This window comes from Montipora capricornis, chromosome 3 (genome assembly GCF_036669925.1).
Source record: "Montipora capricornis isolate CH-2021 chromosome 3, ASM3666992v2, whole genome shotgun sequence".
NCBI classification, from domain to species: domain Eukaryota; kingdom Metazoa; phylum Cnidaria; class Anthozoa; order Scleractinia; family Acroporidae; genus Montipora; species Montipora capricornis.
Genome location: NC_090885.1, coordinates 26,386,444 through 26,413,943, shown reverse-complemented (window position 1 = coordinate 26,413,943; position 27,500 = coordinate 26,386,444). Strand labels below are relative to the sequence as shown.

General features: G+C 40.1%; 2 protein-coding genes across 2 annotated transcripts in view; one reads left to right on the top strand and one right to left on the bottom strand.

Moving 5' to 3' along the window:
* Nucleotides 1-18,499, bottom strand: part of LOC138042699 (glutathione hydrolase 1 proenzyme-like) — an 18,697-nt gene extending 198 nt beyond the window's left edge. Inside the window, exons 1-16 of the mRNA XM_068888667.1 lie at nucleotides 18,307-18,499; nucleotides 18,002-18,149; nucleotides 14,249-14,393; nucleotides 13,424-13,553; nucleotides 13,041-13,108; nucleotides 12,338-12,411; nucleotides 11,979-12,061; nucleotides 11,389-11,499; nucleotides 9,367-9,463; nucleotides 8,850-8,980; nucleotides 6,962-7,041; nucleotides 5,065-5,217; nucleotides 4,391-4,511; nucleotides 2,846-2,914; nucleotides 1,789-1,957; nucleotides 1-416 (exon numbers count right to left, since the gene is read on the bottom strand). The exon at nucleotides 1-416 is cut by the window's left edge and continues 198 nt beyond it. Coding sequence (XP_068744768.1) covers nucleotides 235-416; nucleotides 1,789-1,957; nucleotides 2,846-2,914; nucleotides 4,391-4,511; nucleotides 5,065-5,217; nucleotides 6,962-7,041; nucleotides 8,850-8,980; nucleotides 9,367-9,463; nucleotides 11,389-11,499; nucleotides 11,979-12,061; nucleotides 12,338-12,411; nucleotides 13,041-13,108; nucleotides 13,424-13,553; nucleotides 14,249-14,393; nucleotides 18,002-18,149; nucleotides 18,307-18,402 — 1,857 coding nt within the window. The 5' untranslated portion in view covers nucleotides 18,403-18,499 and the 3' untranslated portion in view covers nucleotides 1-234. The remainder of the gene's footprint in view (nucleotides 417-1,788; nucleotides 1,958-2,845; nucleotides 2,915-4,390; nucleotides 4,512-5,064; nucleotides 5,218-6,961; nucleotides 7,042-8,849; nucleotides 8,981-9,366; nucleotides 9,464-11,388; nucleotides 11,500-11,978; nucleotides 12,062-12,337; nucleotides 12,412-13,040; nucleotides 13,109-13,423; nucleotides 13,554-14,248; nucleotides 14,394-18,001; nucleotides 18,150-18,306) is intronic.
* Nucleotides 18,500-21,530: 3,031 nt separating this feature from the next.
* The window catches only part of LOC138041236 (uncharacterized), a 6,362-nt gene continuing 392 nt past the window's right edge, over nucleotides 21,531-27,500 (top strand). The window contains exons 1-3 of the mRNA XM_068887006.1: nucleotides 21,531-22,022; nucleotides 24,922-25,111; nucleotides 25,993-26,191. Of these exons, the coding sequence (XP_068743107.1) occupies nucleotides 21,657-22,022; nucleotides 24,922-25,111; nucleotides 25,993-26,191 (755 nt within the window). The 5' untranslated portion in view covers nucleotides 21,531-21,656. The remainder of the gene's footprint in view (nucleotides 22,023-24,921; nucleotides 25,112-25,992; nucleotides 26,192-27,500) is intronic.

Sequence of the window (27,500 nt, the reverse complement as noted above, 5' to 3'; positions counted from 1 at the left end):
ACAAAAAGGAATTTATTACCATTCTTGGTTTTAAAACAGGCGATAAGGCTACCTGCGCATGAATTGGTGTCCACGATTGCAGGTTTCGTCAACACCTAATTTGAAATTCATCTCGTTTTTAGAAGCTAAATGAAAACGAGATAACCCAATGCGCAACCTTAAACATGCTTTTGGCGCAAAGCCCCGAATAAATTACTGAAGGTCGACCGACAGAACGACCACAATGTTCATTAATTAAAATTGAGCGCTGCCTTGAGCCCCACCACGTCGGCTGTCCGCATGAGCAACAACCTTCTCTTTAAAATATGATACTCCATTCACATCCGCCAGCTTGCCATGCGCAGTGACGTTGTGCCCGATTTTCCGAAGCGCCTGCTCAAGGCCTTTGGCTTTCTTTTGGTCAGGAAACTTCTTGGCTGCAAAAGGAAAGCGTTAAAATGTGAAAAATAACTGAGGTAATGAATTAAAAGGGCTATGTCACGTTATTTTAGGGTGTTTTGAAGAAATCTCTACTTTATCAGAAGTTTAAAACTCGAAAATGGTAATGTGGAATTCCTTTACTGCTAAAATTATCGTCACATCCCAATTAACGTGGTTCTGAGCAAAAACGCTAATCACGAGATTTACCATAAACATGAAAAACGGTGGGCCGACCTTTTTCAAGATTACAGGATTACCCAAATGCAATCAATTTCAATCTTGTCCACTTATGTCCATCCATGCCTCTCTTTCCTTTTGTTGTATTTTTATTGATGTTGTTCAACGCTTTTAAGTGGTTATTGCAATGTTTCATTCTACTTTTTGGGCATTTTGGGTGTCATGAAAAAAAAAACACATCATTTTGGGTCACATACCCCCTTTGACCGAGCACCTACACCAGAATTCTTCAGTACTTCGCTAGCGGCATTTGCCATTACCATTACAAGTAATACAATAAATATTACGGAGCTTAAGTACGAGACGTTTTGGAGCCAGGGACGCCGGCAAACCTGAAGTTAAACATTTCGTATGCCAGGATAGCGTTTTCGCCACATTTCACATAGTTGCTTTCAAATATGATTGGTTCATCACCACCCTGTTTGCGCCGCTTCGACCACTCGGAAAAAGACCTTTAGCTTACTTTTTGAAAATCAATTCTCGACTGGCCTAATTGTTCACAGTCGTTCAAGAGCCGATTAATGATGTAAATTTTGAGCCAACGGAAAACAGAGGGATAAAGTCAAAATTGAAGGCTAAAAATCTTGTGGAAACTCTTTTTCATCAGTAAAAAAAAAAAAAAACTGCAATTCTAGTTTCCAGTAATCCAGGATTAGCTTTGAACAACTTAGCCTACCATGCAGTCGTTTTTAGGGGGGTCGTATTTCAATTTCGCCCCACACACGCTTGCATACCCCAAAGCATCCTTCCCTCCCCACATTTTACCTACTGAATTATGGAAGGTGACGTCACACGCAGAACACTTTTTGGTGGGAAATTCAGAAGGAAACAACACGGCGGGTATAAGGGACTCTTTTTATAAGCATTAAATTAATTGGCTATCATTAGACAGTGTTTGGATCGTGATTGGCCTGGACACCTCGAAGCTCAGACTAAGGACTGGAAGCAATGTTTCTTTCGGGTAAGCAGGGGTTTGTGGTAAGGAAAAGAAATACAACTGCCCTAAAAAAAAAAGACTGCGTGAAACAACTGGATGAACATCTGGGCCCTGAGCGGTATCTTGGGGAAGGGCGGGGGAACAATTAAGATATGCCAGTGTTTAGCAGTTTTTACAAAGTAGCATCGACAAACCTTCGATTTCCGTTCGGCCAGTTTTGAGGTCGTAATACACCCTGCCTTTTTCTATGGCGTTACTCAAAGAAACATCAAAGGAAAGAGTGTTCACTAAAACATCGGCTACAGCAGGTATGATGTGGTACGAACCCGAACCACCCAATGACATACGGAACCAACAACGCTTCTAAAAATAAAGAACAAAAACAATAGAGAAATGAATACTACATGGACGAGAGAGCCACTACATGGAAAATGTTGTATTGTGCCTTGATGGATGCGATGTAGTATAGTGGGGTCCCGCCGTAACCACTTCTCTACCACTTCCCGGCCACGGTACGAGCAAGGAATAGTTTGGTGCATCACAATAAATGACAATACGAATCTTTGGTGTTGATCTTTATGCCAACTCAGAGCCCTGAACAAATTTCAAAGACTTAAGGTCATAACTGGTGGACAATAAAACGAGCAATACGGACAAAATGACAGTAGCCAAAATGAGGTTGAATTGAGCTGTGATATACATTCATTAGGGAGCTTAAGCACGCGCGTTTTTGAGACGCGGAAGGCAACCAGAAGTGAGCTCTTTTCCCTTTTAACTTGTCTTCACACAACCACATTTATATTGCTAAGTATCTTTTCTCCATTAGAGGTGATTAGTATAAAAATCTGGGAGACGCCACTGCCCTGGCAAGCGAAATGTTCTCCTCCGGTTGCCGTCGGCATCTCAAAAACGCGCGCGCTTAACCTCCCTATTGATACATTAGGAGGAATTATGATGTCGCATTTTTTCCTATCAATTTTTAGGATGGAAGGATAAGCAGGGCAACGGGATTGGTGAGGTCGATCGGCGGGTGAATGGGCAGGCGGATACGCAAGCCCCTTCCCACTCACTAATGTCTTGGCAAACTTCAACGGCAATGTCATCCGAACAACAAGCGTGCGTTTTAGTAGCAATATGCGTTAAATCGAAAGCAAGGAGTTTTTGATCGCGATCATCGTCAGTTAAGGCATCCTGACTCACAAAATTGAATATGCACACCAGAAGGCGATGTCTATTACTGCATTATTATACCTCTTCGTGCAGCACAGCTGTTGGTATCATGGAAGAAAGAGGACGCTTGCCAGGCGCCACAAAATTAGCCTGAAAAATAATTACAATTCAATCTAAATATACTTTAAGGTGATTCCCTAGTATAGCACTGCGCATCCTGTTCTGCGCATAACACAACGTAGGCCACGTTCGTATTCAGGCATCTACGAGCAAAAAGTCGAGTGATCGCCTTGATGATGCTTAAATGTCATTTCAGTCCGAGAGTGAAAGTGAAACCGCGCTATCGGGGAGATATGTTGTCAAGGGGTCGAGTTTGGTTTGCTTTCTGTTTTCTCCTAAACGAAGTTGGTGACCTATCTTTTTTTTGCATAATTTTATTCTCTTACTCCTCCTCTTTGTGCAGTCAAAAAAAAATATTAAAAACATTACGTCAGAAAAAAAAGTTACGTATATAGGGAAAAAAGTATTCGTAGCCATCACTCGTGCAGTGGACACAAAATTGTCTCCTCGAGATCACGCAACCGAGGAATATTCGCAGTCAGTGCCTTTTCAAGACGTGTGCCTGTGCCATAAAACAGACATTAAATTATTCCTTTTGAATACAATACACCTGTTTTGTTATTTCAAGAATTACGTCAAAGCTGTGCTTCCTGTTCCTGCAAAACGTAGCGTGAACCGATGGAACAAACTTGTCCTTGATAGATGAAGTCGCAATGATTGAATGATTGAGTGACTTGAGCAAGTTATATCTCGCAAACGAGCTAGGCGAACTATTTTTTTAATTGCACATTTTGAATCACCATAATGAAGGGAACAATCGAGAAAAGTTTAAAGAAAATCGTACGACAACTTCTATTACTAAACTGAGGAATCATCCTTAAGACCGACAGGGCCGAACTTTGGAAAAAGACATGATATCGAAAGTGTCAGAGGAAAAACGAGTCCTTCATTGAAAAGTTATTCGACTGAGCAGTGAGAGTCTGAGTGAAACGGGATCAAAAATTAAAATAGCTGTCATTATAAGAGTGTTGGCCACCTATCTGGAGACAATTCCCAACAAAATTACTAAGAGTAGTGATATTCTTAAAAATTGTTCTTTCGCCTCGTCAGTGTGGAAAGCAAAACCAGTGTGTCGTGTCATGAGTGTATATGGGTGGTTTGCCAGCATTCTCTAGAGACACGGATAACAATGTTGTACTCTACCGAATTGCTGGTAAACGAACAAGAGATCTTTTGTTTTCGTCCACCAACATGGCGGCGATGGCGTTAAGTAAAAACCACCTATTTTGCGCTGTGATTGGTTAAAGTACTGAAAACAACCCTAAGGGCACTTTCCTTTTGTCAGAACAGGCCAGCCTACCAGACCTGTCAGTTTGCAAAGAAAATGCAACAACTGAATTTGAAGGAACACTTGCATGGTAATCTCGAGCATTCTTCTGGAGGAGTATGTATCATCCTCAAAGTGTGTTAAGTTGAAGGTTAGTCCTTCCAAATGCCCGGTCTGGCCGGTCAGTTTCTCAAATGGAAAGCGTCCTCAGAAAAGTAATTCTGGAGCTTAATTCCTACCTTTGGTAGACCAGCACCGGCCATTCGTTGGAAACCAGGAATTGAAAAATCTAACATTTCGTTATTTAAAAGAATGCCCGTCTTGGTCATGATCCCGGACCCAAAATAACCATTGACAGAGCTGAAAAGGAAAGTTCAACAAGAGTGAATGTGTCGACTGTCTGGTCTTTTCTTGTCCTTTCTGCAAATGAAAGGCCTCACGTTTCGAACAGGACGAAAACGTTTCTTCAGTTTTGTGGCCGATTAGATTTCTCTCTATCAGCGCTACGTTTTATGGGTATCTTTAGCTATAGCTACACCGATCAGGGGAAAATCGAAACAATCGTTGGGGGTATCGAATCTTTGACTTGCGTGGGACGTCATCCGGCGATCGCTGCCACATATGGCAGCGATGACGCCGGTAATATAGTTATTGTCGGTTGTGACTAGAAATGGTTTTGCCACCGTCAGGTAGGGCACCGAATGACAAATAAATAACAAACAAGGGGTAGGGTCGTACCTCTTGTTGAACACTATACGTGTATTTCGCTGGTTGGTTAGTGTCGTACTTCTATTGTTTTCTGTGCTAAATCCATTGCTATCTTTGAGGTACGACACGACCCAAACAAGGCATATAAGCACTTGTTCGAGAAAGGTTCTGACGGGTATTTTTAGAAGTACTTTTTAATTCTTACCTGGTGAGGCTAACAAGATCGCCGTCAGGTCCTATAACAGACACATGCGCCGTACCGTGTGATCCTGCTTGGTCTGCGAGCAACCCATAATGGGACAGAGGAAATGTTTGGTTTCGATAGATTTTCGCCCTCAAAAGGTCTGCGTGCTTTTTGCTGGGAAGAAAACCAACAAGATGGAAATTTACATTTTTGTGTAGAAACTAAGGGCGCTTTCCTTTTGTCAGAACTGGTCGGCCAGACCCGTCAGTTTGCAAGGAAAATGCAACAATTTGAAGGAACACTTGCGTGATGATCCCTCGTATCTTCTGGAGGAGTATACCTCATCCTCCAAGTGTGTTAATTTGAAAGCGTTGTAGAGTTAGTCCTTCCAAATGCCCGTTCTGGCCTGTCAGTTCTGTGCTGGCATCAACCACTGATTTCAACGGGACAGAAATTTAGTTGTAGCAAATGAGTTAAATTAATACAAATATTAAATTAACCAGAGCTGGGAGATGTCAGAGGGGGGGGAGGGGGGGGGAGGCCCTTCTTCAAAGCGAATCGCTTCGAGCAAGGACTACCGCAAAAACGAGCTTTTCCTGTCTCCTTACGGCGGTTAATATAACTCGTTTGATGCAGTTAAAACTCAGTACTTGATTTCGGTCACCTATACAGAAGTCGATTGCCAACACGGGAAACATTTTTGAAGGAAATTGCGCGATATCGACTGTAATTTGCGATTAATAGGGGTACGAGTGTCCATTATAATTTCGGATTGTACAAGAAGATCCTGCAACTTTTTGTTTATAACACACTCAAAAACTTACCCTGGTTCTAGAGGTTTTCCTTCTTTTTTCTTATTCTTGGAAGAAATTTAGCCGCGAAGCGGCGACAACGAATTAACGACGAAAAACCTCTGGTTTCGGTCCCTACGAATCTCATTTCCATACAGACGCCAACTGTCAACCGCTTCAAAACCATCACTGAAAAACACTTAATGACAATCACGCTATGCTCACTTTCCCCTCGGTTGTTTTTAATCATGCCAACCAATCAAATTTTGAATTGCGTGGATGATAATATATCAACCAATCAGAATCGAGAGTCATAACCTGGAATTCTCACTGATTTGCCGATGGTTGTCGCCACTCCGCGGCTAAATTTCAAGAATTGATGTCTGCGCTAATTTAGCTTGCTTGCGCAAAGAATGACAGAGGAACGGAATTTTCGATGTTTTGGTATCGTGAAAGATGAGACGAGAGCCACAGAGGAACAGGGGAAGAACAGAGGAAGCGCTTGCAGGTTGCAATCTTGTTATAGCCCAAGGGCCGCGCAAACGACTTTGTCCTTATTGTTTATCTCGGTAATCGAAATGCGGTCGGTAGATCGGTCAGTGTAAAACGCTGATTGCAGACTGCAGACCGGGTGTAAAATGCAGACTGAGGTTATAACGTAACTGTTGAAAAAGCCCAAACCTCTTAGAAATGCTAACCGTTAAGCCTAAATCTTGTTTAAGGTTAGCATTTCTGAGGGGTTTGGGCTTTTTCAACAGTTACGTTATAACCTCAGTCTGCATTTTACCCCCGGTCTGCTGTCTGTAGTCTGCGTTTTACACTGACCGGTTGGTAGATAGTTTTGAGGGCAGGACGTTCTATTGTATGACAGTTAAGGGTTCTCTTGCAAAGTACACAGCGGTAACAAAACGCGTTAACGTTTTTCTCAATTTAATATCTTTCGTCATTTGTAATTGTAATCGTAGATGCCAGCGCGTTGGACGCACGAACTCTGTTCAAAGGTTTATTTCAACCATTTTAATGTGACTGTTCGATCGACTGTATAAAAGTCTCAAAAGGCTTTTTTGCAAATAATTTGCTGTTCCGTTTAAAACTCAATTCTAATATCTCTAATGCCCAGCTCTTACCTCAACATTTGTTGTACGAAATCAGTAAGATTCTTGCTGTCCTCCAAATATGATCTCTGACCAAAAACAAACTTCATTGCCTTGGAAAATAAGCACAATGAAGTTATCTTGGTTTGGGAACTTGTGTGAATGTATGTAACGAAAACGTTTGCGGGAAATTAGAGTTCAATTCCCGCAGGATTTGCTGGGTACACCAACATGGCTGCCGTTCATTGTTTAGGAACACCAACATGGCCACCGTGACGTCACGGGACAACACTCTATACCTTCGTGACGCAGCAGAGCATCTTACATACATAAATACATAATTGACCGCTCCCCATAGGGGCTTTTCAGGCCCGCCAGGGCCAATGAAACACAACGAAACGACGAAACAGAACAACAACAACAACTGTTAAGAATCCAAACTGGCCGGAGGCAAACCAGTTGGCTATTTACAAGTGCAGCTAGGAATTTGAACCAGGGACTACCAGGAACAAATTCAACGAGTGGTCAGAGCGAGTCTTGAACCCGGGATCTCCGGATCTCAAGGCAAGCGCCCTAATCACAGGGCCACACTGCCTCTTGCCTCCTGTACACTCTGCGGTTGTCACCTTGGCCTCAGTCATTGACCCATGCATATGACCCAAGTGCAACAAGTTAAGATTATCTGGACATCTGATCATGCAATAATGGCTTTTCGATAGATTTTCAAAGTACAGGATTGATAATGAAAGTACCGGATAGGCTTATTTTCCGTTGTAAGTCCTATTGAAGGTTCCTTGGGCGACAACCCTCAAGGAGGCATGGATCCCGATAAATTACTACAAATGAAACTCTCAGAAATGTTGTTTAAATTCTTGAGATTGGAGGGGAAAGACTTGTGAAATGCCAGAGCATCGATTATTCCGTTTAGTAAGCAAAATAAGGCGGTGCGACTTCTTGTTAGTTTGAAGGATTTATTGCGCGTAATTGCCTTGTGTTTCTTCAACCCATGGCAGCCAAGTAATAATAATTTAATAATAATTTATTACTTATTCGGCGCAAGTATATATAAATATATTCAAATGTATATGTCCAACAAGAAGAAGGAAAAAAGGTAAAAGGAACAAGCCAACAAATCTTTAAATTTATAGCGTCAAAGTACCGGATGTGAAGTGATAACAATAATTTTACAGACTGGGTGTGAGGAGATGACGAAGGAGAAGGAACCATAAAGCCTGATGCAATGACAGCGATCAATCTACCGAGATCAGCACAACAACAGTTATGGACAAGGATCACGCCTTCTCTCCCGCAACAAAGAAAACTGTTCACGCAGTTAAGGGCCTGTTGTCATGGAGGTTGGTTAACCCGGGTTGGTGGGGCCGAAAAATAGCTTGTGTTTACATGCAATCTTACCACCCCAGGGTCCTGGGTAACCTTTCTCGAGCCTACTGCGTGGTCGCTAAGTACGTAAACAGGCAAAATGGTAGGTGAAGGACACATTTTGGCAGTTAATGCTCTTTACTCTCACTAGCTTCTCTTGCTTCAACTTTTCAGTGCTGTGGCTTCGTATTAACACTTTTAATGCCGCAACGCCTCCGCCAAAGACGGTATTATTGTGACACGAGCCGACCTCGGGTTGGCGGGTTACCCAACCTTCAAGCATTTACGTGGCCAAATGTGACCCCGCCTGGGCGGATTACCTGGTCTGGCAGACCAGGTAACCCGCCTTGGCGGGTTACTGCACCTATCATGTAACTGAAAGGTTGAAAAAATAAGAGTTTATATGGACAGGCAGGTTACCCCCATCACCATGTAAACATGCTCTTAATGCCATGAAGAGAGGCAAAGTTCCAAATTCAAACCCCTGTTTGATTCAAGTTAGCTACATGGATTGGGTTTGCACATGTACATGTTAGTTTACCTCTATCATATAGTGATATGTAAGATTTGTGTCTTGGTCTTTCTTGGTGAAATTGAAGCCATCAAGAATATTCAACATAGAGATCAGTACTGGGCCACCAGATGGCAGAGGAGTTGTTATGACTTGGTACCCTAAAATATTTAGTGATAAACAAAAAGAACATGTCGGCCAGGGCTAGCATTCATACGCTGTAACTTGGGTACTCTCGGCCATTTCCACACCCAGAGTGGCATTGGGTGCTACCTCAGGCATACAAAACAATAATGTTTTTTTAAAAAGAAGCACAAGTTACAGAGCTGTACCACGCAAAGTTACCCCATGCGCAATAGTCTGCCTTTCAACCACGTCAACCCAATGTACAACCACATGGCAAAATAAACATTGATAAGCCTGGATTAAATGAGGTGATATCACTCAATCAGCTTGGAGTTTTTATATTATTATCGGTATCACTATTAAGGATCACGCCCCTGTTACATGTACATTGTACACTACATGTCACTCTTACAGCAGGTACCTTTATAAGTGGAATTGATGGCATCTTTTACTAATGGTTTATATTTTGATAGATCTTCTTTTGTTAGTATCCCTGGATATGCTGACTCGGACTTCACCTGTTCGATAATGATAATGAAATATAAAGAGACAAAATCAGTTAATTGGGATGTGCAATGTGCATTCTTTCTTCATTTACCGGTATGCTTACAAGTATGTAATACACTATACTAGTATTCTATAGTTGAGTTGAACATTATACCAGAGCAATAATTAAAAACTGTTAAGTCTACTGCATTAGAATAACAATACCGGTACTATATAAAAATAATAATAATAATAATAATACAGGTAATAATAATAATTATTATTATATATATATTTTTTTTATTTGATGATGCTGAGCATGAACAATTGTGCAGATTGAGTGTAAAAAGTTACAGTGTTCAGATTGAGGATAATTTTCTCAGTGAGGTTAAATACAAAAGCTGACAAGAACCTCCACGATTTGTAAAATACTTCACTAGAAAGCTAAATTAATTTTGTGCTGAATTGTGTTCTTAGCTATTTCCAAAATTCAAAGCTACACTTAAGGTGGCTGGAACCAGTTTCACTACTTTTAAGGACCTTTTTATTAAAAAGGTTGTCACTACAACCCTATACTACCATTTGCGTCCATCCATGAAGCGTGACAAATTTTGCAAAGTTTTACTTTTCAAACATTAATGGTTTGTCCTGTTATGTGTTACTCTTGACCAATGAAATGTTGGCGGTTATGTCTTGAAATTGGCAACATTTTTGGCAGCATACCAGCATGTTTTGTTCTTGTGCTCTCTCTCATCTATCTATGCTCCTTTTGCAATGGAGACAAAAAAATTCAATGTTAAAAAGTTTGGAAGGAGGTAAATTACCGTCCAGGAGCCGGTTTAGATCAAGACTTCAAATGCTCCTTAAAACATGGGTGCACAGAATGCCCCAGACACAGAAATATTTCCTCCTTGATCTTTCTAGTTTCACTTCGATTTCATGTTTTTTTTTCCGTAGTCGCTGAATCACCTACCGGTATCTGCTCTTGGTAAAGAATACCAAATTCCATATTTCGTGTCTTTGGAAACTCACGGGAGATTCATAAATATCTCTGCTCTCACGGAAAACCTGAAAACTTCAAGAACTTCAAGAGCATGTGAACAAAACACGCTGGTATGCCGCCAAAAACATGGTCAATTTCACAAAATAACTGCCAACATTTCATTGGTCGAAAGTGACACATAACGGGACAAACCATTAACAGTTGAAAAGTAAAGATTGGCGCAAAATTCAAGGATGGATGCAAATGGTAGTATCATGTTACAGCAATGTTATGGTACCATATGAAACACCAATTATTGCTTAACAAACTGCACCCACTGTTGTGACTTAATACGTTACCATGGCAACATGAAAGCTCTCCAAAAACACCCTATAATTAGCAATCTGAGGTAGAACTATTGAAAAAGTTTTTAAAAGGTCTTAGAAGCCAATTCAGGGCTACCTTGAATTTTTCGAAAAATTTAGGTAGCTCTGAATTGGCTCCCAAGAATTCTTTTAAACTTTGCTGATAGTTTATCTTAAATACTGCTTATTACTATTCTACAATAAAAAAATGGGGGTCACTGAGTTTATTTTTGAGATATAAACAAGTAAAGACAAAATAAAAGGTGTTTCTGGAGAGCTCCCATGTTACCTTGGTCACCTATCACATCACAATAGTGGCTGTTGTTATGCAATAATTGGTGTTACATATGGTACCATAACATTGCTGTTATGTGACACAGTATAGTGGTCATGACCCATCTAATAAGAAGGTATCTAAAAGTGGTGAAACTGGTTCCAGCCACCTTAAGCGTCATGATCTGGAGCCACTCATCCAGTCTTTTCTAATCCTGGACAACAGAAGTTGATATGATTGGCCTAATGGCATTCTATCAGTTATTTTTGAAGGACTAGCAGAAATCAGAGCCAATCAGAAATGCAAAAAAATAAAGAGAGTATTCTCATAACTTACCGCTGCAACTATGCTGTCTGCTATTGGTCCATTATAAAAGACTTCAGCACCATTTTCAGCTATCTTCTGCAAGGTATCTGCCAGTGCAGGATTGCTCATTTTATCACCCTCCTTGAAATACAGGACATCAGATTGAAGAGTACATGTACGTAAGACTTTGTCCATTTGTTCATTACAATAATATTATATAATAACATTTTAATTAATTTTCACCGTTTCAATAACAATATCTTCTGGTAGTTGATTTTGCTCTTTGGTCATGCTTTTTTAAAGAATTTGAGGCATCCATTCCAAAAAAAATTAAATGATACCAATACAGATTTTGCAATTGAGAGGGAGATTGTACATAAACAAGAGATTTTAACTACCAGCATGTCCTGAAAAACATTGTTTACTGTATCAGTTTTGAGAAGAAAGACTTTTCAACAACACAACAACAACACAGATCTATTAAGACTTTTAGAAAGCAAGTAATTAGTTTTCTCACATTATAACAAAAATAATTTTTAAAGTAATTTTTTTAATACATTGTAACTAATTTTTGGCATTAACTTTCATAATTTTAATTTACATGAAAAAGAATATCATACCTGTAAAAATACACCTTTGGGTGCTACAACTTTCCCAAGCTCAGTCCCAATCACAGTTTTGTTTAGATTTTTCAGAACTCTTCCTAGTAAACAGTCCAGTAAAATTATGTCATGGACAACAATAAAATCAAAATTTTAACTTCCACAAAATTGTCATACAAATAATACCAAAAAAAGAACAAAAAGACTTTAAATATCCTTTCCCTTAGATCGTCAATTCTTAAATGTGTTAAGATAGCACAGAAAAAAATTGGCAGCAATTTGACAAATTAATACCAAAAACATGAAAAGGTGCTCATAACATACAGTAAATGCATGCAGTCCTTCATTCCCACAAGTATCTGACATGCAATGTATACCTGTGTGTTCAGTGACCCTAAATCCTTCTCTTGCAATCTTTATGGCAGGTGCAAACAGTTCTGACCATTTTAGCCTAAAAGTAAATGAATTTTTTTCAAGATTCAACCTAGCTGAAATAACTTGTACTATACACCTTTAGTGGTTTTACGGAACAAAGCAAAACAAAATACCATTATTATTTACGATAGCCTAACAGCTAGCTCTCAAATATTGGGGTCTCAAAGAGGTGTAGGTCAGGCAATGGCAGATGGCCAAAAAACAAACTGATCCACCAAGTCATGTGGCCTGAAGACACCCACACAGTGGACACCATTCCCCCATCTGTGCGTCAGAAAAACATTTTTTCCTTCAGTCGTTCCTCAGCCACCAGAAAAACTCACTTTGGTTAAAACTGGCTTTAACTTGAAACTTAGTGGGATTTCACCACATACATGTATTCCGGACAACTCAAAGAGACATATAAAATGAATTTTAGGCAGTCATTTTCGAATTACAATCCATTTCCACTCTCTCCATCCTAAACTACAGAATAAGCAACAAAAAATTACTGGGTTGTACTAAAGTGGAACTTGGTAACCAAAATATACATTGCAACAATATTTAAAGAATTCAACTGATACAAAGATTTTTTTTTTTATTCATAGTGAGGCTTAAACAGCAATTAAGAGGCTGTGCCTATAATAGGTTTATGCAGATATTTACTTTCCATATCTGTTATGAGCTAACTCATATCCTCTAATTTCTCCAGGCACGCCTACTGATAAACCACCCTGCAATGAAAATACAAACGTAAAAAAAAACACTTTTAATATACACTGTACACTAACATTATTTTTAAAAATTATTACTTTATTGTGTTAAAAACAAGTAATAATGGTAATATCACAATAATTCAATGTAACTCTTAAACTTATCAAAAACAAAAATTTAATAATTTATTATTGAACTACAGGATGCAAATATTTTCATCAAATGTCTTGGACATTTTTTCCAAGACCAAGAGGGTTACATTTTTCATCTTGCTCTCTAGAGTCTGCTTCATCCACCACATGAAATTAAAAATTTGTACTCATGAGTATTCTCACCCAGCGTGCAGGGCGTTCACTTCCGTGAAACATGTCCTTTGTGGCTGCCAATGGTGCCACCTCCCTGAAATCAATCATTTCTGCTACTTCCTTGCCATTTTTAGGAACAACAGACAGCATGAAGCCACCACTAATGAATAAAAATAATGTGGTGCCATTTCAATAATTAAGTTTTAGATTTCCAGAAAAAGACGAAGAGGTACAAAAACGGATTTGTAAATTTGGCATTGTCAAATTGCGTTCAGTATCCTTCAAGTAGTACTACATAACAAAGGAATAAATTACAAATCAAACTAAGTTGAAATCTTTTTTCCTGGATTAAACCTAAGGCATCAGTTACTGCATCTTTCATTCATCAACTTGGAAGCACACACTGTTCAAATGTCTACAGTTCAAAGAACCATTTTATTTCTCAATGCCATCAATCACATCTGCTGAAACAATATTTAGTAGATTTTGAAAACAGAAACTCACAAAAATTACAATCCACAACATGACCCATTATCCTGCTCTGCTCTAGTAATTGGCCACAGAGAAAAACAAAACCTTTGAATGGAAATTTGAACTTCAGAGTCTGCCTTTCCATTAAGGGCACAGTAAACACTTAGAATTTTCATAAGTTTACGAGCCCACCCACTATTTGCAAGGTCTAAGACAAACAGTTTTGGTTCTGTGGTCTGACTTAAGATGACAACAATGCGGGAGACATGGTCGAGAGAAAGTAAATGATCAAGCATTTCTGTGCGGTTAGGTGATATTTATGTTCTGTTGATCTTCTTCATTCTTTGTCACCTGTCTGTTTTGTGAGCATACACAGTGACATACCCTCCCACTCCTGTGCTTTCTGGATTCATGACTCCAACACACAGCATAGTCCCAATAGATGCATCCACTGCCGAGCCACCTTTCTTTAGCAAATCTAGCCCCACATCTGAACATTCCTTAACATCTGATACCACAGCTGCACGACCTGTTCAACATTAATTTTACAATTTAATAACAGAGTGACCATGACAATTATCTTGCACCTTAATTTTAAACCTATTGAGGAGGATCAAACAGTTGTTTCAAAAAGCACCATTAGCTGATGAAAAGCATCTATTCAGCTGCTTCACTCAGTGAGGTCAGCTACTGTTTTCCTTACAGTGATGTAATTAAAGCCAGATACTTTTAAACCTAAGATTAAAATTCATTTTGATGATGACAACAGTTGGTTTTATACAGGTATGTACCCAACTGTTTTATGTAATGGCAAAGTGGTGGGAGGTGCGGTGGCCTCATGGTCAGTGTGTCCCGGCCGGGGACAATGTGTTGTGTTCTTGGGCAAGACCCGAACCCGGACCACTGGTGCATCTCTTCACACAGGTGTAGGAATGGGTACCGGCAAATTTAATGCTGGGGGTAACCCTGCGATGGACTAGCATCCTGCCCACCCCCCCCCCCCTCCCCCAAGAAAAAAAATATGGAAAGACGTAATGAAGTGTCATTACTATGTCACTTAAAGTGGCACAAATCAGTAACTTCAACAAGTTGGGAGGAACGTCTCATTAGGAGCCTATTAACTCGGCAACTATAGTGTTTTGCCTGGGGGTAATGTTGTGGTACCATAACTTTGGTAAAGTCAAGGTAAAGTCTGCTACGAGCCTACAAGACCACCAGGCTGGCGCTTATCTCCAGTTTCTGTAGCATGAAGCAACTAGGAGTATTTACACTCCCCCCTGGATGGGTATGATCAAGACAATCTTTGTAAAACAATCTGACTGATTCCACATTCTGACTAGGTCACTAGTCTAAGAAAGGTAACCATGACACAGTTTATACCAGGTAATGACTGGTGATCAGAAGGGAAAAGGAAAAGAAGCCACTCAGAACAGTTCCAAATTTGGACTTGGAAACTATGGGCATTAATCATAATGTAATGCCAGCAGAGACTGTGGCATGTTAGAGCAAAAAAAAGGACTATGTTTCTCACCCACAGAGAAGAAAGGCACTGGAAGAACTACAACTGCAAGTGTAAGGCATGTAAACCATGAGATCTGGACAAAAAGGATGGTCCTAAAGTACAGGTCAATTTTTCACAGGTTACTACAAAACTTTTACTAAATATAAATGCTAAACTTGGGCCTTATTAGGTCTCCCCCCTAAAAGCAATGTTTAAGCCTTAGGTTTTTTAATTTGAAAATTTTGGGTTGCTTTAGTATAGGTAAAACAATGACCTCACCGGTAATGAGTGACCTGTGAAAAATAACCTGTACTGTACTTTAGCCCCGCTGTTGACAAAAGCAAGGCATTACCAGACAGACATCTTCAGAAAATATAATTACTGCACCGCTCAGTTAGAAACAAGCTGGTCTTTGGAAACAGATTAGGGATAATTTGCCAACCAACAGGTTTTGGTCAAGCTTAGATCAAGAGTGATATAATGCACTTGTCACCGGCTTCCCCAAGGGGGGGGGACCCTGGGCTGATGTGGGGAAATACAGGGACTTAAAGGGGACTTTGCAACAAATTTAAGCCCTGGTGGTGGTGGGGGTTTAGATTTATGAATGCCCTACTCTCAGGGAAAATGCGGTGACTTCGCTTCTGTTCAACTGAGAGGAGACTGAAAATGATTATTTTTTTGCTCGATCGATGACAAGATGGCGGAGGAGAATGAGAAGGTATATTTTAGAATCCATTGTTTTTTGTCTATTAATCAGGTCATCCGTCCATTATTTGTTCATACAAATGTATTTGTAGGCATAAGCAAAGTATTTAAAATTCCCTGTTTATGTATTATTGTTTTAACCTTTTCACTCCTGTGGGGTTCCCCATTGATGAGTAAAATCGTCTGTCGTTAGACAGAGTAAAATCTACAAGTGTCACTCAATGAACTGGTTAATGACAATGAACACAAACTTCACCATCTTCTTCCTATACGATCTAACAGTAACTACGCTACTAGACACCAAAGGAAATTCAACCTACCTAGAGTCAAGACAGAACGATGCAAAAACAGTTTTATCATGAGTCATATTTATAAGTAGTTTTATTTTTTCTTTTTCAAGATAGCATTTATATATATATATATAAATTTTTATTATTGTAAATATATAAATAATTTATCAATATTGTGAATAGTTTGTAATTCAGCCATATGGCTGCAATGAATTATTTTAATAAACTATCTATCTATCTACTATCTATCTATCTCTTGGGAGTGAAAGGGTTAATGGGGACATAGTTTTTGATTGAATCTAGCTGTTGTAAACCCTTTCACTCCTGTGCGATTCCCCATCGACGAATAAAATCGTCTGGCGTTAGCCAGCGTAAGATCTATAAAGGTCTCTTGTGGGAGTGAAAGGGTTAATAGAGGTCACTGCTAAAGGTCAACAGGTCGTCTTTTGTTAGCGATATAATAAAAGTGGTTTCGCCTCAATACCGCTTTAAGGTGGCTGAACACAGTTTTTGATACCAATGTTTCATTTACCTGTACCTTTTTCTTTAAAACTCTTGATCCTTTGGTCACCAAAAATGGTAGCAAGCAAGTTAACAACACAAACTTTGGTTTTTTGATAATTAAGCTGACGTATATATGCCCTTTCCATGGCAACATGAATAAATATAAAAAGGCCTTTAAAATTGGTTTTGTTTATTTGCAGAAAATCTGGAAAATCTTTATAATTTGCATGCAACAAGCTTGTAACGATGCTCACAAGTTAACAATATTTTAATAACAATTTGACAGAGAGATCTTTAATCATTCCTTGATGATAGTTCACTGGAATATCTAGAATTTCCTGTCCTCTGTTAATACTCTAATTACTATTTCCTAAAGTATTTTCGTGCCAAATTTTGTTAAATTGTAACGAGTGGTTCTCAACAAATAGCCGTATTTCCGAGAAAGCTATTCCACATTTGATCGCAATTTTTTAACCTGCTACGCATGCACTGCATTTAATTGGGTTCTTTCGATAACAAAGAAAAATCGAATTGCGGAGTTCTTTGCATCGTTACCTTTTCTAACAAACATTTCTCATAAAAGACGAAAACCATCAAAGCACTTTGTTCACTTATGAAGAAGAATCATTGAGCAAATAAAATGATTGCTGTACATATTGAAGCCATGTACATTTTTTTGCAATCCTTGCACACGCACAACCTCGTCCCCAGGGAGGGAAGAAGAGAGACCCTGGGGATGAGGTTGTGCGCACACACTGCATTGCGTTAGCAAGAGCGCACGTGAAAACTGTGTTCAGCCACCTTAAGCAACTTAGATAAATTTTCTTTGTTGTTCTGTTTGCAAAGTTTTTGAGCTGTATCTGTCAGTAGTGCTGAAGTGCATCTTCAAATGCAGTTGGGTGCTTCTCAGCTCGGCTTCGACAAATGCTGGGGACTTTGCTTGAAAAAAATACCCCACGGGTGGGCAAAAACAAGAACTTTGAAATCACATCAGATCAGGGTCCCCTCCCTCCCTTCCTCCGGGAAGCCGATGACAAGTGCATGATTTGAACAACTTGGCTCAAATACCAAACCAGGGAAGCCTTACATGTACATGTAATTAATAATGACTCGTAAAGTATTGTTTCAATGTTATACCTGTGTAATGACTTCCAGTGACGATATCTATCACAAGAGCAACTGTTATCCCAACAGCGAAAATCATACAAGCAAGAACGATCATACGAATCTCACGGGATCTGTTGCGTCTTCTGCTAAAATGGCGAAGGCTTTCCCCAGACAAAATCTGCAAGTAAGGCAAATAAAGAACGTGTGTCCATTCTTGCTGCACTTCTTGCGAATCAGAAGCTTTTAAATTTGACCATGGCTTTCAGCAAAGCAGCAGATACACATGTACACGTAAGCTGAACTACAAATGGCCGAAAATAATTTATCGGACTTACGTCGTCTCCTTCGAATTCTTCCGAATCATGCCGAATAAGGCTTTCTCTGTCGTTCATAAAGTCATTCGCGTCTTGTAAGGAATTTACCGCAGCCATTTGTCCTCTCTTATTTCACACTTAGCGAGAAATGAGGCGATTGCTTTTTCAATTACGGACAGTTTTGTTGTGAGATATTGGTACATGAATGCGAAATCATTCCTTTCAGAGCCCAAGCTAAACAGGATCTCTTGTAACAAGTCATGAAATGGTACGTGCGCGACAGGGAAGGCCTGGGTACAAGCAAACCGCCTTAACCATCCTGGGAGATCCTTGGAGGGAAAGATGGAGGAGGGCAGAGGGATGAGGCGCGCAAATACAGCCGATACTTGGAGTATCCAGGGCAACAGCAGACTTGCAGAAATAGCAAATAATGAAGACGCGACAACAAGTTGCCGTTCTAAAGGTCCTAAAACAATGCGTCAACTCGAAGAAACCTTCAAAGAAGGCTGGTTTGGCCAACCGAAGTATAGTACACCACTAAGTGATCAAATCTACGTTGTATCGGCTCTTGCACAAAATATCTAGCTTTTCAAGTTGGTGGCCACCAGGACTAATTCCTTGAAAACACCCTTTATCGAGTAACTTAATTTTTATGAACAGGTATTTCCTAAGTACCATATTATGTTTCCCTTGACGCTGAGATACCTCTGTTTTGATTGGCTTTCACAGCAGTAGGTGTGCTAAAGCTCCCAAGAAAGGCGTTCTATAAAGAAGGGGGTGTTTACATGAGAAAACTCGCACTGGCGCGAGTTTCACACTAGGGTGACTTCTTGATACCGCGTTTACATGATGACTAGGTGAATTCGTATCATGTTTACCTGAAGGGACACCACATATCGAAAAACACAAGCGTGAATCCAAATTGCAAATATGGCATCTAGCACGAAACTTACGCATGCGCTACCTGTTCCAGACCACCTCGACCACCTGAAGGCCGATTTCACACCGAAACGAGTGGTCGTTCGTCGTTTACATGATACCGTTGCGAGATTACGCGCCGGAACGAAATTTTCGCTCCGATGCAGCAACCGGGTGAACTCGCGCCGGTGTGAGTCGCCCCAGCATAACTTTTTTCGGTGATATCATGTAAACAAATACAGAGCTAAGAGAGGGAACCGGAGTGAACTCGCGCCGGTGCGAAAGTCGCCCCGGTATCATGTAAACACCCCGTAAATCTACTCGGGAAAAGGTTGATTCCTAGCCCAAGTATGGGAGATAGAGTGTAAAGAATGGTTCTCAATAATTAACTTTTCCATCTCGAACGTCATGTGTGCACGTGCAAGTTACCGTAATGCATAGTCTTTAGTTTTCCACGTGTACCTGCGATAGAGATCCACGCGCTTTGCGGCATAGAGATTAAGGACCTCTTTTTTTCTAACTGCGGGAAAGAGGTATGATTTACACCTTTTTACTTTCGTTGATGTTTTATAGATAATAACTTTATTTAGTAGTTTCTTTTTTTGTTTAGATATTGTAATGGTTGTTTTGCATCGCTATTTTAGGCATTGTCTTACATTTGAAACCAGTTAAATTACAGGCATGCTGCTGTACTATTTGTAAATCCAGTGTCACGCTATTTTAGTCAAACTTCAAAACACTAAAAGACGTCTTTGCATCAATGAAGACCAAACTTGAAATAATGCCTTAGTCTTGTTACCAATAACAATTGAAGTGCACTTTAAGCTTATACTAATTTACCTAAATGGTTGAAATGCTGCCGAAGGGAAGGGAGATCTTCAATCATGCTTGCGGTAATTTCATGACGGTTCTTGCGTGGTATTGAAGAGAGATTTTAATAGGTCTTGAGCAGAGACGGTACAAAACGTGGACTCTAAACTGGACCTCCTTCTGGACCCCAGTCGAGAGAAGAAAGAAAACAATTGATGGTTTTCACCGTGACGTCATCAAATTCTAAAATCAAAATCGCAAGGTCGTCTGAAGTTTTATCTAAAGGAGATTGAAGATCACCTAGAAATAAATCTTTTTCAAGTTTCCAGCCGTTCCGTGAGGTCTACTGCATTTGCAACCTTGCGTGACACCATGATACAAAGCTATTTGGTTGTCTTTGATTACCGGCCGCCATATTGGTGGACCACACGGCATCTCCATAGAAAACTCTATAAAGTTGCGTGAAACGCTTCGAAAAATAACTAAACAAACTCTATACCCCACAATTTGAGAATTGGAGAGGTGGTTAAAAGGTTTGTTTCCTACAAAATTCCAAATTCTTGGCTTTTTTCATCGAACCGTTCCAGTTTCGAATATTATTTTCGTTGCGTGACACTATCGATAAAGAGAGCATTGCTCTTATGATCATACCGCGAATCTTAATTCCTCCATTCGCACATAACCACAATTCCTTGCCTTAAGTACCGAAATTGATACACTTTTGATCCCTACTGTTTCATTTTTACGTGCTCCAAGGAATATTAAAGAATTTCACCATTACCACTGGTCTTGGTTTTTGAGCTCAGTACGACCATAGGCGCCCCAGGCGGCTGTTAGTGTCCCAAACGAATCGGAATGTCCTCTTTCAATTTGAACACTGATCGGTCACAAAGCGCTTCAACTTATTTTTCGCCTATATCCGAACTGAATCGGAAACCATTCAAACACCGAATAGTTTCGCTGAACAATCTGCGGTTTGTACTGAGCTGATTTATTTCAATGTTACATTGCTATAGCTATTTTAATAATTTTGGTTTGTTAAGAAATCTGCAGAGTGAAAGAATGATACCGCTTGTCCCCAGTTTTTGCTACTTTCCTATGCAATTGGTCCCCGCGTGTAAACAGTACCGGGGACTGGTCCCTGCGATCAGCCCCTTCGTGTAAACTCTCCAGGGTACTAGTCACGGGGACTAGTCCCCTCGTGTGCGCCGACCTTAAAGCACCAGCTTTTAGAATCCCTGTACGGTGATCAATTTACATTTTCAACTCCATTGATAAAACCAAATGTTTGTGTACTACTTCCCCACCGACTACCCCCTTACCTCACGTTGTGGTCAATTTATCCGGGTTGTAGCGAAGGAACACTGAAGAAGTTGTTTGACCTTCTCGTAAGAATAGACACGGCTTTTTGATCCACTTTGCAACCGTATAAAGCGGGTGGTTTAACAAGTACGTTACGACAAAACAGCATAGTACCAGTCACACGTTGAATTTTTAATCGTTGAAAACGCTTTAATTCAAAGCAATTCGCTCTAAGGAATTGCGGGAAGAATATTGATCTGTCCACTGAACACTGAGTTCAGTGTTTTCGATGAAAAAAATTACGAAATTTGTCGATTCCTGATTTCTTTTGCGGCAAATGGATGATAAAACTCCTTTCATATGCCATGTTGACAAAAGTGAAACTCTTCTTGTTTTTGTTTGGATGTTTATTTCGACTTCAGTCCAGTTTGTTTGGAATGTGTAATGCCGCCACATGCATGGGAACTCTTGGGAAATTCTCAGAAGCCAGCAAAAGGTCTGATGTCATAAGTCACCCAAAAAACATTTCCAGTCTTGGGAAGCCGAATGAAGGAACGACTTGGACAAGTGACCGGGAAAATAACTTATTTCATGGAGGCCAGAAAGGTGTTCGCGCATCTTCCAAAGTAAAGATGCTCTCGCTTAAAAAAGCTCTCTTCAGGGTAATTCTGAAAAAGAGGCTAAAACAAGAGCTGCTTAAGAGACAAGTAAGTTTGAACATTTATTTTTATTCAGGTGATGTTCTACGGTGTTTTGCGAATGGTCAAACTATTCATCATATTACAGATAATAGATTGAATTATTTGGATTAAGTTGTTGTTGTTTGGTATTTAATACTGCCATTTACTTTTGAGGCCTCAAACTTAGAACGACCGAGTGTGCTGCAGAAGCTCCTGGCCCTTCGCGTTATTAGGAAAACAACCGTACTTTGTTGCATCTTAATCACAGATGAATGCACTCCAATACAGTTTACTGTGTGAGGAATAGACCTTATTCACGATAGCCGCCATGTTGGATTTGCTATTGTCATGCAAATTAGCTAGACACTTCTGAGGGGGCAAACAACACAAGTTCGAGAGGTTATAACGAACATCTTCGCCACACAGATGATTTGTTTCATGTTCATTGAATGTTTATCACCTAAGTAGTAAAAAAGAATGCTTACACAAGTTACTTCGATTTTTTTTACTGAAAAATTAGGAGATAACGACGTGGAAAGTCAAAATGTCGGAGGCAATCAAAAGATATAAAATTATTATGAAAGGTACTTAATTCTAAATTCTAAAATGTACTTTTAGCAATGTTAATTCAATATTTCGACGAAACGATTTTCCGCAATTTGCCTTTATTCCAATATTTGCCCCCCAGCATAACACATGGCTAATAGACCAATTTCGATATATCAAAATTCAGTCCTAAACAAAAGACATCATCTCGAGGCTCTGGGGAATAAATATAAGGATTTGTATGACATTATTTCCCAGAGCCTCGAGATGATGCCTTTTGTTGGTCTATTTGTATGAGAATTTGAAAACCAACATGGCGGCTATCGTGAATAAGGGCTAGGTTTTTGATATGTTTACAGTTGTGTGCTTAGTTACCTGGCCTTCAATGAAAGCGAGGCTGATGTTGACCAGACCTCCCTCATTTTCTTATGTTAATGATGTTGTTGTCATGCTAATTAGTAAGAATCAGCACGTAAGAAAAGCAGTGAGGTTTCTATCAAAACAAGGTCAACTCCAGCCTCACTTTCATTCATAGGCCAGGTAAGTAAGCACACAACATCACGCATCCAAGTCGAAACTCTCATCTCATACCCGTCCACACGCACGTATCCGGAGATATTTTGAATCCGCAACTTTTTCTTTCTGGATACGCCCTCCGTCCACACGTATCCGGCGAATTCGCTGGCGGATCCGGAATTTTTTGTTTTTGAACAAGCTCTCCAGAGAGGAAATTTTTGAATTCGCTAAGAGGAAGCTAAATCCGGAAATTTTTTATATCCGGGTGACGTAATAAGATCAAGCCCAGAACATTGCCGTGAAATCAACTCTCAAGATGGCTGGAGAGGCAATAGTTTTTCTTTATGGCGCATGCTCTGTTTCCTTGAGGAGTCCTGAGTACTAGAGTGAATCCGGATACGATTCTGATACGTGTGGACGCGCAAATTCGATTTGAATACGCTACGCGTGGATGGGAATATCTTTGAACACGGAAAGAAGAAGTTGCGGATTCAGGAATATCCGGATACGTGTGGACGGAGAAAAAGTGCCATAAAATCAGTCTCCGAAGACAAACGAAAAATTCCTCATACGGTATTTGGCGTAGTACAATCATCCATAAGAACTGATAGTTTGGAAGCGATATGTTAAAACCCGTCGGGACAGGAGGACCGAGAAGTTGTGATTTTGCCGTCAAATAAAAGCGTACCTTTAAGCCACCGTATAAAGCTTAAAGCTTTCGCGTGCATTTCACGGTCTGCTGAATAACTTCGCCCCCTACTTGAAAGCCAGCTGTGCTGAGCCATCAATGCTCGGGTAGTAGGTAGCAGATTGCGCGTGAAGGCTTTCAATTGACACCCAATCCTTTCATGTGTGATTGACATGATACGTCAAACATTTTTCGCGCAAGATTACGGCCGGAAACAAGGAAAAGCGATTGTAGCTCTTTTAAAACTAATTTTCACAATTTTTTTCGGGAAAATATACTTCACAGCCCACCGATTCAAGGTTTGAAAAAACAAGAAATTTGAGCTAGACGCCCAAATTTACCTTTACTGAGATCTTAACTAATTTCTTCCCTCTCCACCTCTCAAATCAGTTGTACTTATTAGTTGGACTTAATGTCCCTTTTCTTGATATAAAACTAGCTAGTATTTCTTGGGTAATCTTAATTTTTAACACGACCGCAGTGAAATCTCAAGTTCTTATCATCAAAATCTAATCATTGCATGGGGCTACAAGGACAAGTTATGAGTGACTTCGAAGTTTCTATCAGTAGTGCTAGCAGTACTCTGTATTGACATCGCTACCTTGTTCCATACCTTCATTTGCTTCGCATAATTATTTCTACTCCACCGATATTGCGTAGAACTGAAGAACCCGAGATTCGCAGACTTCTTGGTTCGGAATCCAGTAGCGAGAGATAGCTATAATTTATGATGAGGTAAAGAATCGAGACTTCTACGGGACAAGAACAATATTAACTGAGATCAGGGGCCCGTTTCTCGAAAGTCCCGAAAACTTGTCGGGCCCGAAAAGCCATTTATATTTGTGAAACTACCAACCTCTTGTTTTGGAAAGCCGATCTTTTAACATGTTTTCAATTAAGGTAACAAAAAAATTACTGTGAGATCCTCTGCGTTCTTGAGATACAGAGGGAATTGTGACTCCTGAAAATGGCCCTCAAGTTTCGGGACTTTCAAGAAAGGGGCCTCAGGAGCCCATGGGCTCCTGCTGAGGTATCAGTTGTGTTCTTCAGGTTCGGAAAAAAGGAACCAGTCCCCGGTCTAGCGCGTTTTGGGCAAACTCAAAAGAATCCAATAAATGAACGATCATACAGGAGGTAGTTATCAAGGCAAGTCTAACCCTGTGACTTTACTTTCAGATGATTGTTCCAGGATACTACGAGGCAGAGTGCTCGGAGAAGAAACCCTGTAAGGAAGGGACATATTGCAATGTGCTTTATTGTGAGAAATGTCACAAACTGAATGTGGCTTGTACTAATAATGAACAATGCTGTAAAGGATTCGTCTGCACTTTTGGAAGATGTGAAAAAACGTCCAAAGGAGATCCAGGTATGGCTAGACTGTATGGATTCATTTGAACGTGAGAGATGTGCGCGCGGGAGAATCATTAGGGATCTTAAGCACGCGCGTTTTTGAAACGCGCACGGCAACCGGAAGAGCACATTTCGCGTGCCAGGACAGTGGTGTCTCCCAGATTTTTATGCCAATCATCTCTAATGGAAAAAGGATACTTAGCAATGTAAATGTGGTTGTGTGCGTGAAGACAAGTTAAAAGGGAAAACAGCTCACTTCCGGTTGCCGCCCGCGTCTCAAAAACGCGCGTGCTTAAAAAAATTAAGCTCCCTATTTGACCATACGAGAGGCGAAGACTCGGGGGATTTCAAGGGCCGCGAACTCTGGTGGACACTGCTGGGTGTTTACATGCAAGTGATGTATAGACAGTTAAATTGTTTAGAGAGTTTTGCTGTGCACAGTGCTTCCGCTCAACTCTTAGACCCTCGCAGCAAGGACGAAATCTCGTTCTGCTGTCTAGCTGATAGACAACGGACATCTCTTCTCAGTATTTGCCTTACCGGACCTTTAGGCGCAGGTGAAGTAGAAGGCCCGAATAAGTCCTTGCTACCTTTCAATAATGTTACCAATGGCCTGCTCAATCAAATCAACTTTCTGTTGATCTATTGCACTCTCCTTTTTGTCACATTCATCCAAGTCATATTTAGCTAAAAACTGATTAATTAAAACGGCAGTTTACACTAATTCGATCAAGGTCGATTGGAGCTCAGATATGAATAACTTGCCCTAGCAGTCTAGAGTGCGTCAGTCGTTTATCTCTCCGCTGCCGCGAACGGGGCCACTCATATTTTATTTTGTGGATTGGGGCGAGGAGATATCACATCAAGTTCTTTTCCTGTTTTGTCACTGAATTCTAGGAACATTTTGCGAGAAAGATGGTGACTGCAAAGAAGCTTGTTGTGTTTTGGAACCGACGATCAACTCTCACTTGCCAATCTGTAAGCCCATGCTGGAAGAATATCACCAATGTGCTGCCATTTTGTACCGAAAGATTTGGATTGGAGAAAAACCAGATTGCGGACCGTGCAAGCCTGGACTCGAGTGCGTGCAGAAAGGGTCAGTGCAAGTACTGATATTTGGTTGAGATACAAGTGTAGTTAACGAGGTTATTGTTCAAGACCGTGAGGCTTTTATAAATTCTGTAAGTAAAAGTAGCATATTGTTCTTCTAGCAGGGCCCATTTTTTTCCAAAATTATGATAAACTTATGCTCGTTTTTTCAAATGATGACACTTTTTATTAAAATCTAGAGCAAATGGTCCGCTGGTTCTGGTTTCTCGTTTTCCCCAATCGAAAGTAATCGAAAGTTATCGGACGGTGTGTCTGACACCATTTTGCAAACTTGCAAATGAGAGGTACTGGGACCAATATCATCATAGTACAGCAACTTCCGTTCCTGGCCTTCCTTCTAGGGAGGCCTTAACCCGATCTAGCCCGTTAGTAAACTGCGAATGCGGCTAAAACATAGAACAAAAATTGTCTCAGGCTTATCAATATATACCGATTATGTTAGCAGTGCTACTTTTTAAAAAGCAGCAAAAATTATGCTAGTTTTATCAAATTATGCCAAATATTATGCTAGCACAATCTATAAAAGATAAGTCAAGACTGTCTGAAACGTCTGAGGGATGGTATGAAAAATGAATAAAAACTCTGTTATGGAATAATGAAGCCCTAAAGTTTCCCAAGCATTTCGAACAATTTTAAAGCCATAGACTTTTGAAGGGTTTGCTTTCAGCCCTAGTTCTTAAAGTGGCACTATGATCAAAAAATCATTTCCTTTTTTTCTTCGGATTTTGAAAGCGTGTTCACGTAACACCTAACTGGCAAAATTTTGAGCTTTGAGTTTTATCCAAAGGCTGTTTATTTTGAGTGTAAGTTTTGGATTTCATGGTCCGCCATTACTCACGTTCAAAACTGGCCGATTGGACCTCAGAGGGTTGGATCTAGACAAAATGACGTCATTTACTCACTAGCTTAAAATTTCAGCGTGGAAACGCAATTTAATATATATGCAAAGCACGGGTTGAAAAGTCTGAAAGCCCGAAATTCCCGTGCTGCAAATTAATTAGGCCACGTACACACGCATTGCATTCTTAAACTAGTGAGTGTTTGACGTCATTTTCTCCTCGACCCAGCTCCCTCAAGATTTTAAAGTTAGTAATGCCGGACCAATAAATAAGAAAATTCCAGCTAAAATAAACAGGTGTCTTTTTAAAATCAGAACTTAAAACTTGGGTGAGTTAGTGTTTAGTTAACATAGTTTTGAAATCCAAAGGAAAAACAAATTTTTTTTTGGTCGTAGTACCACTTTAAAGAAAAGAATATTTGTTAAGGAGGCCCTCACGCTTGCCGAAAGCCATGGA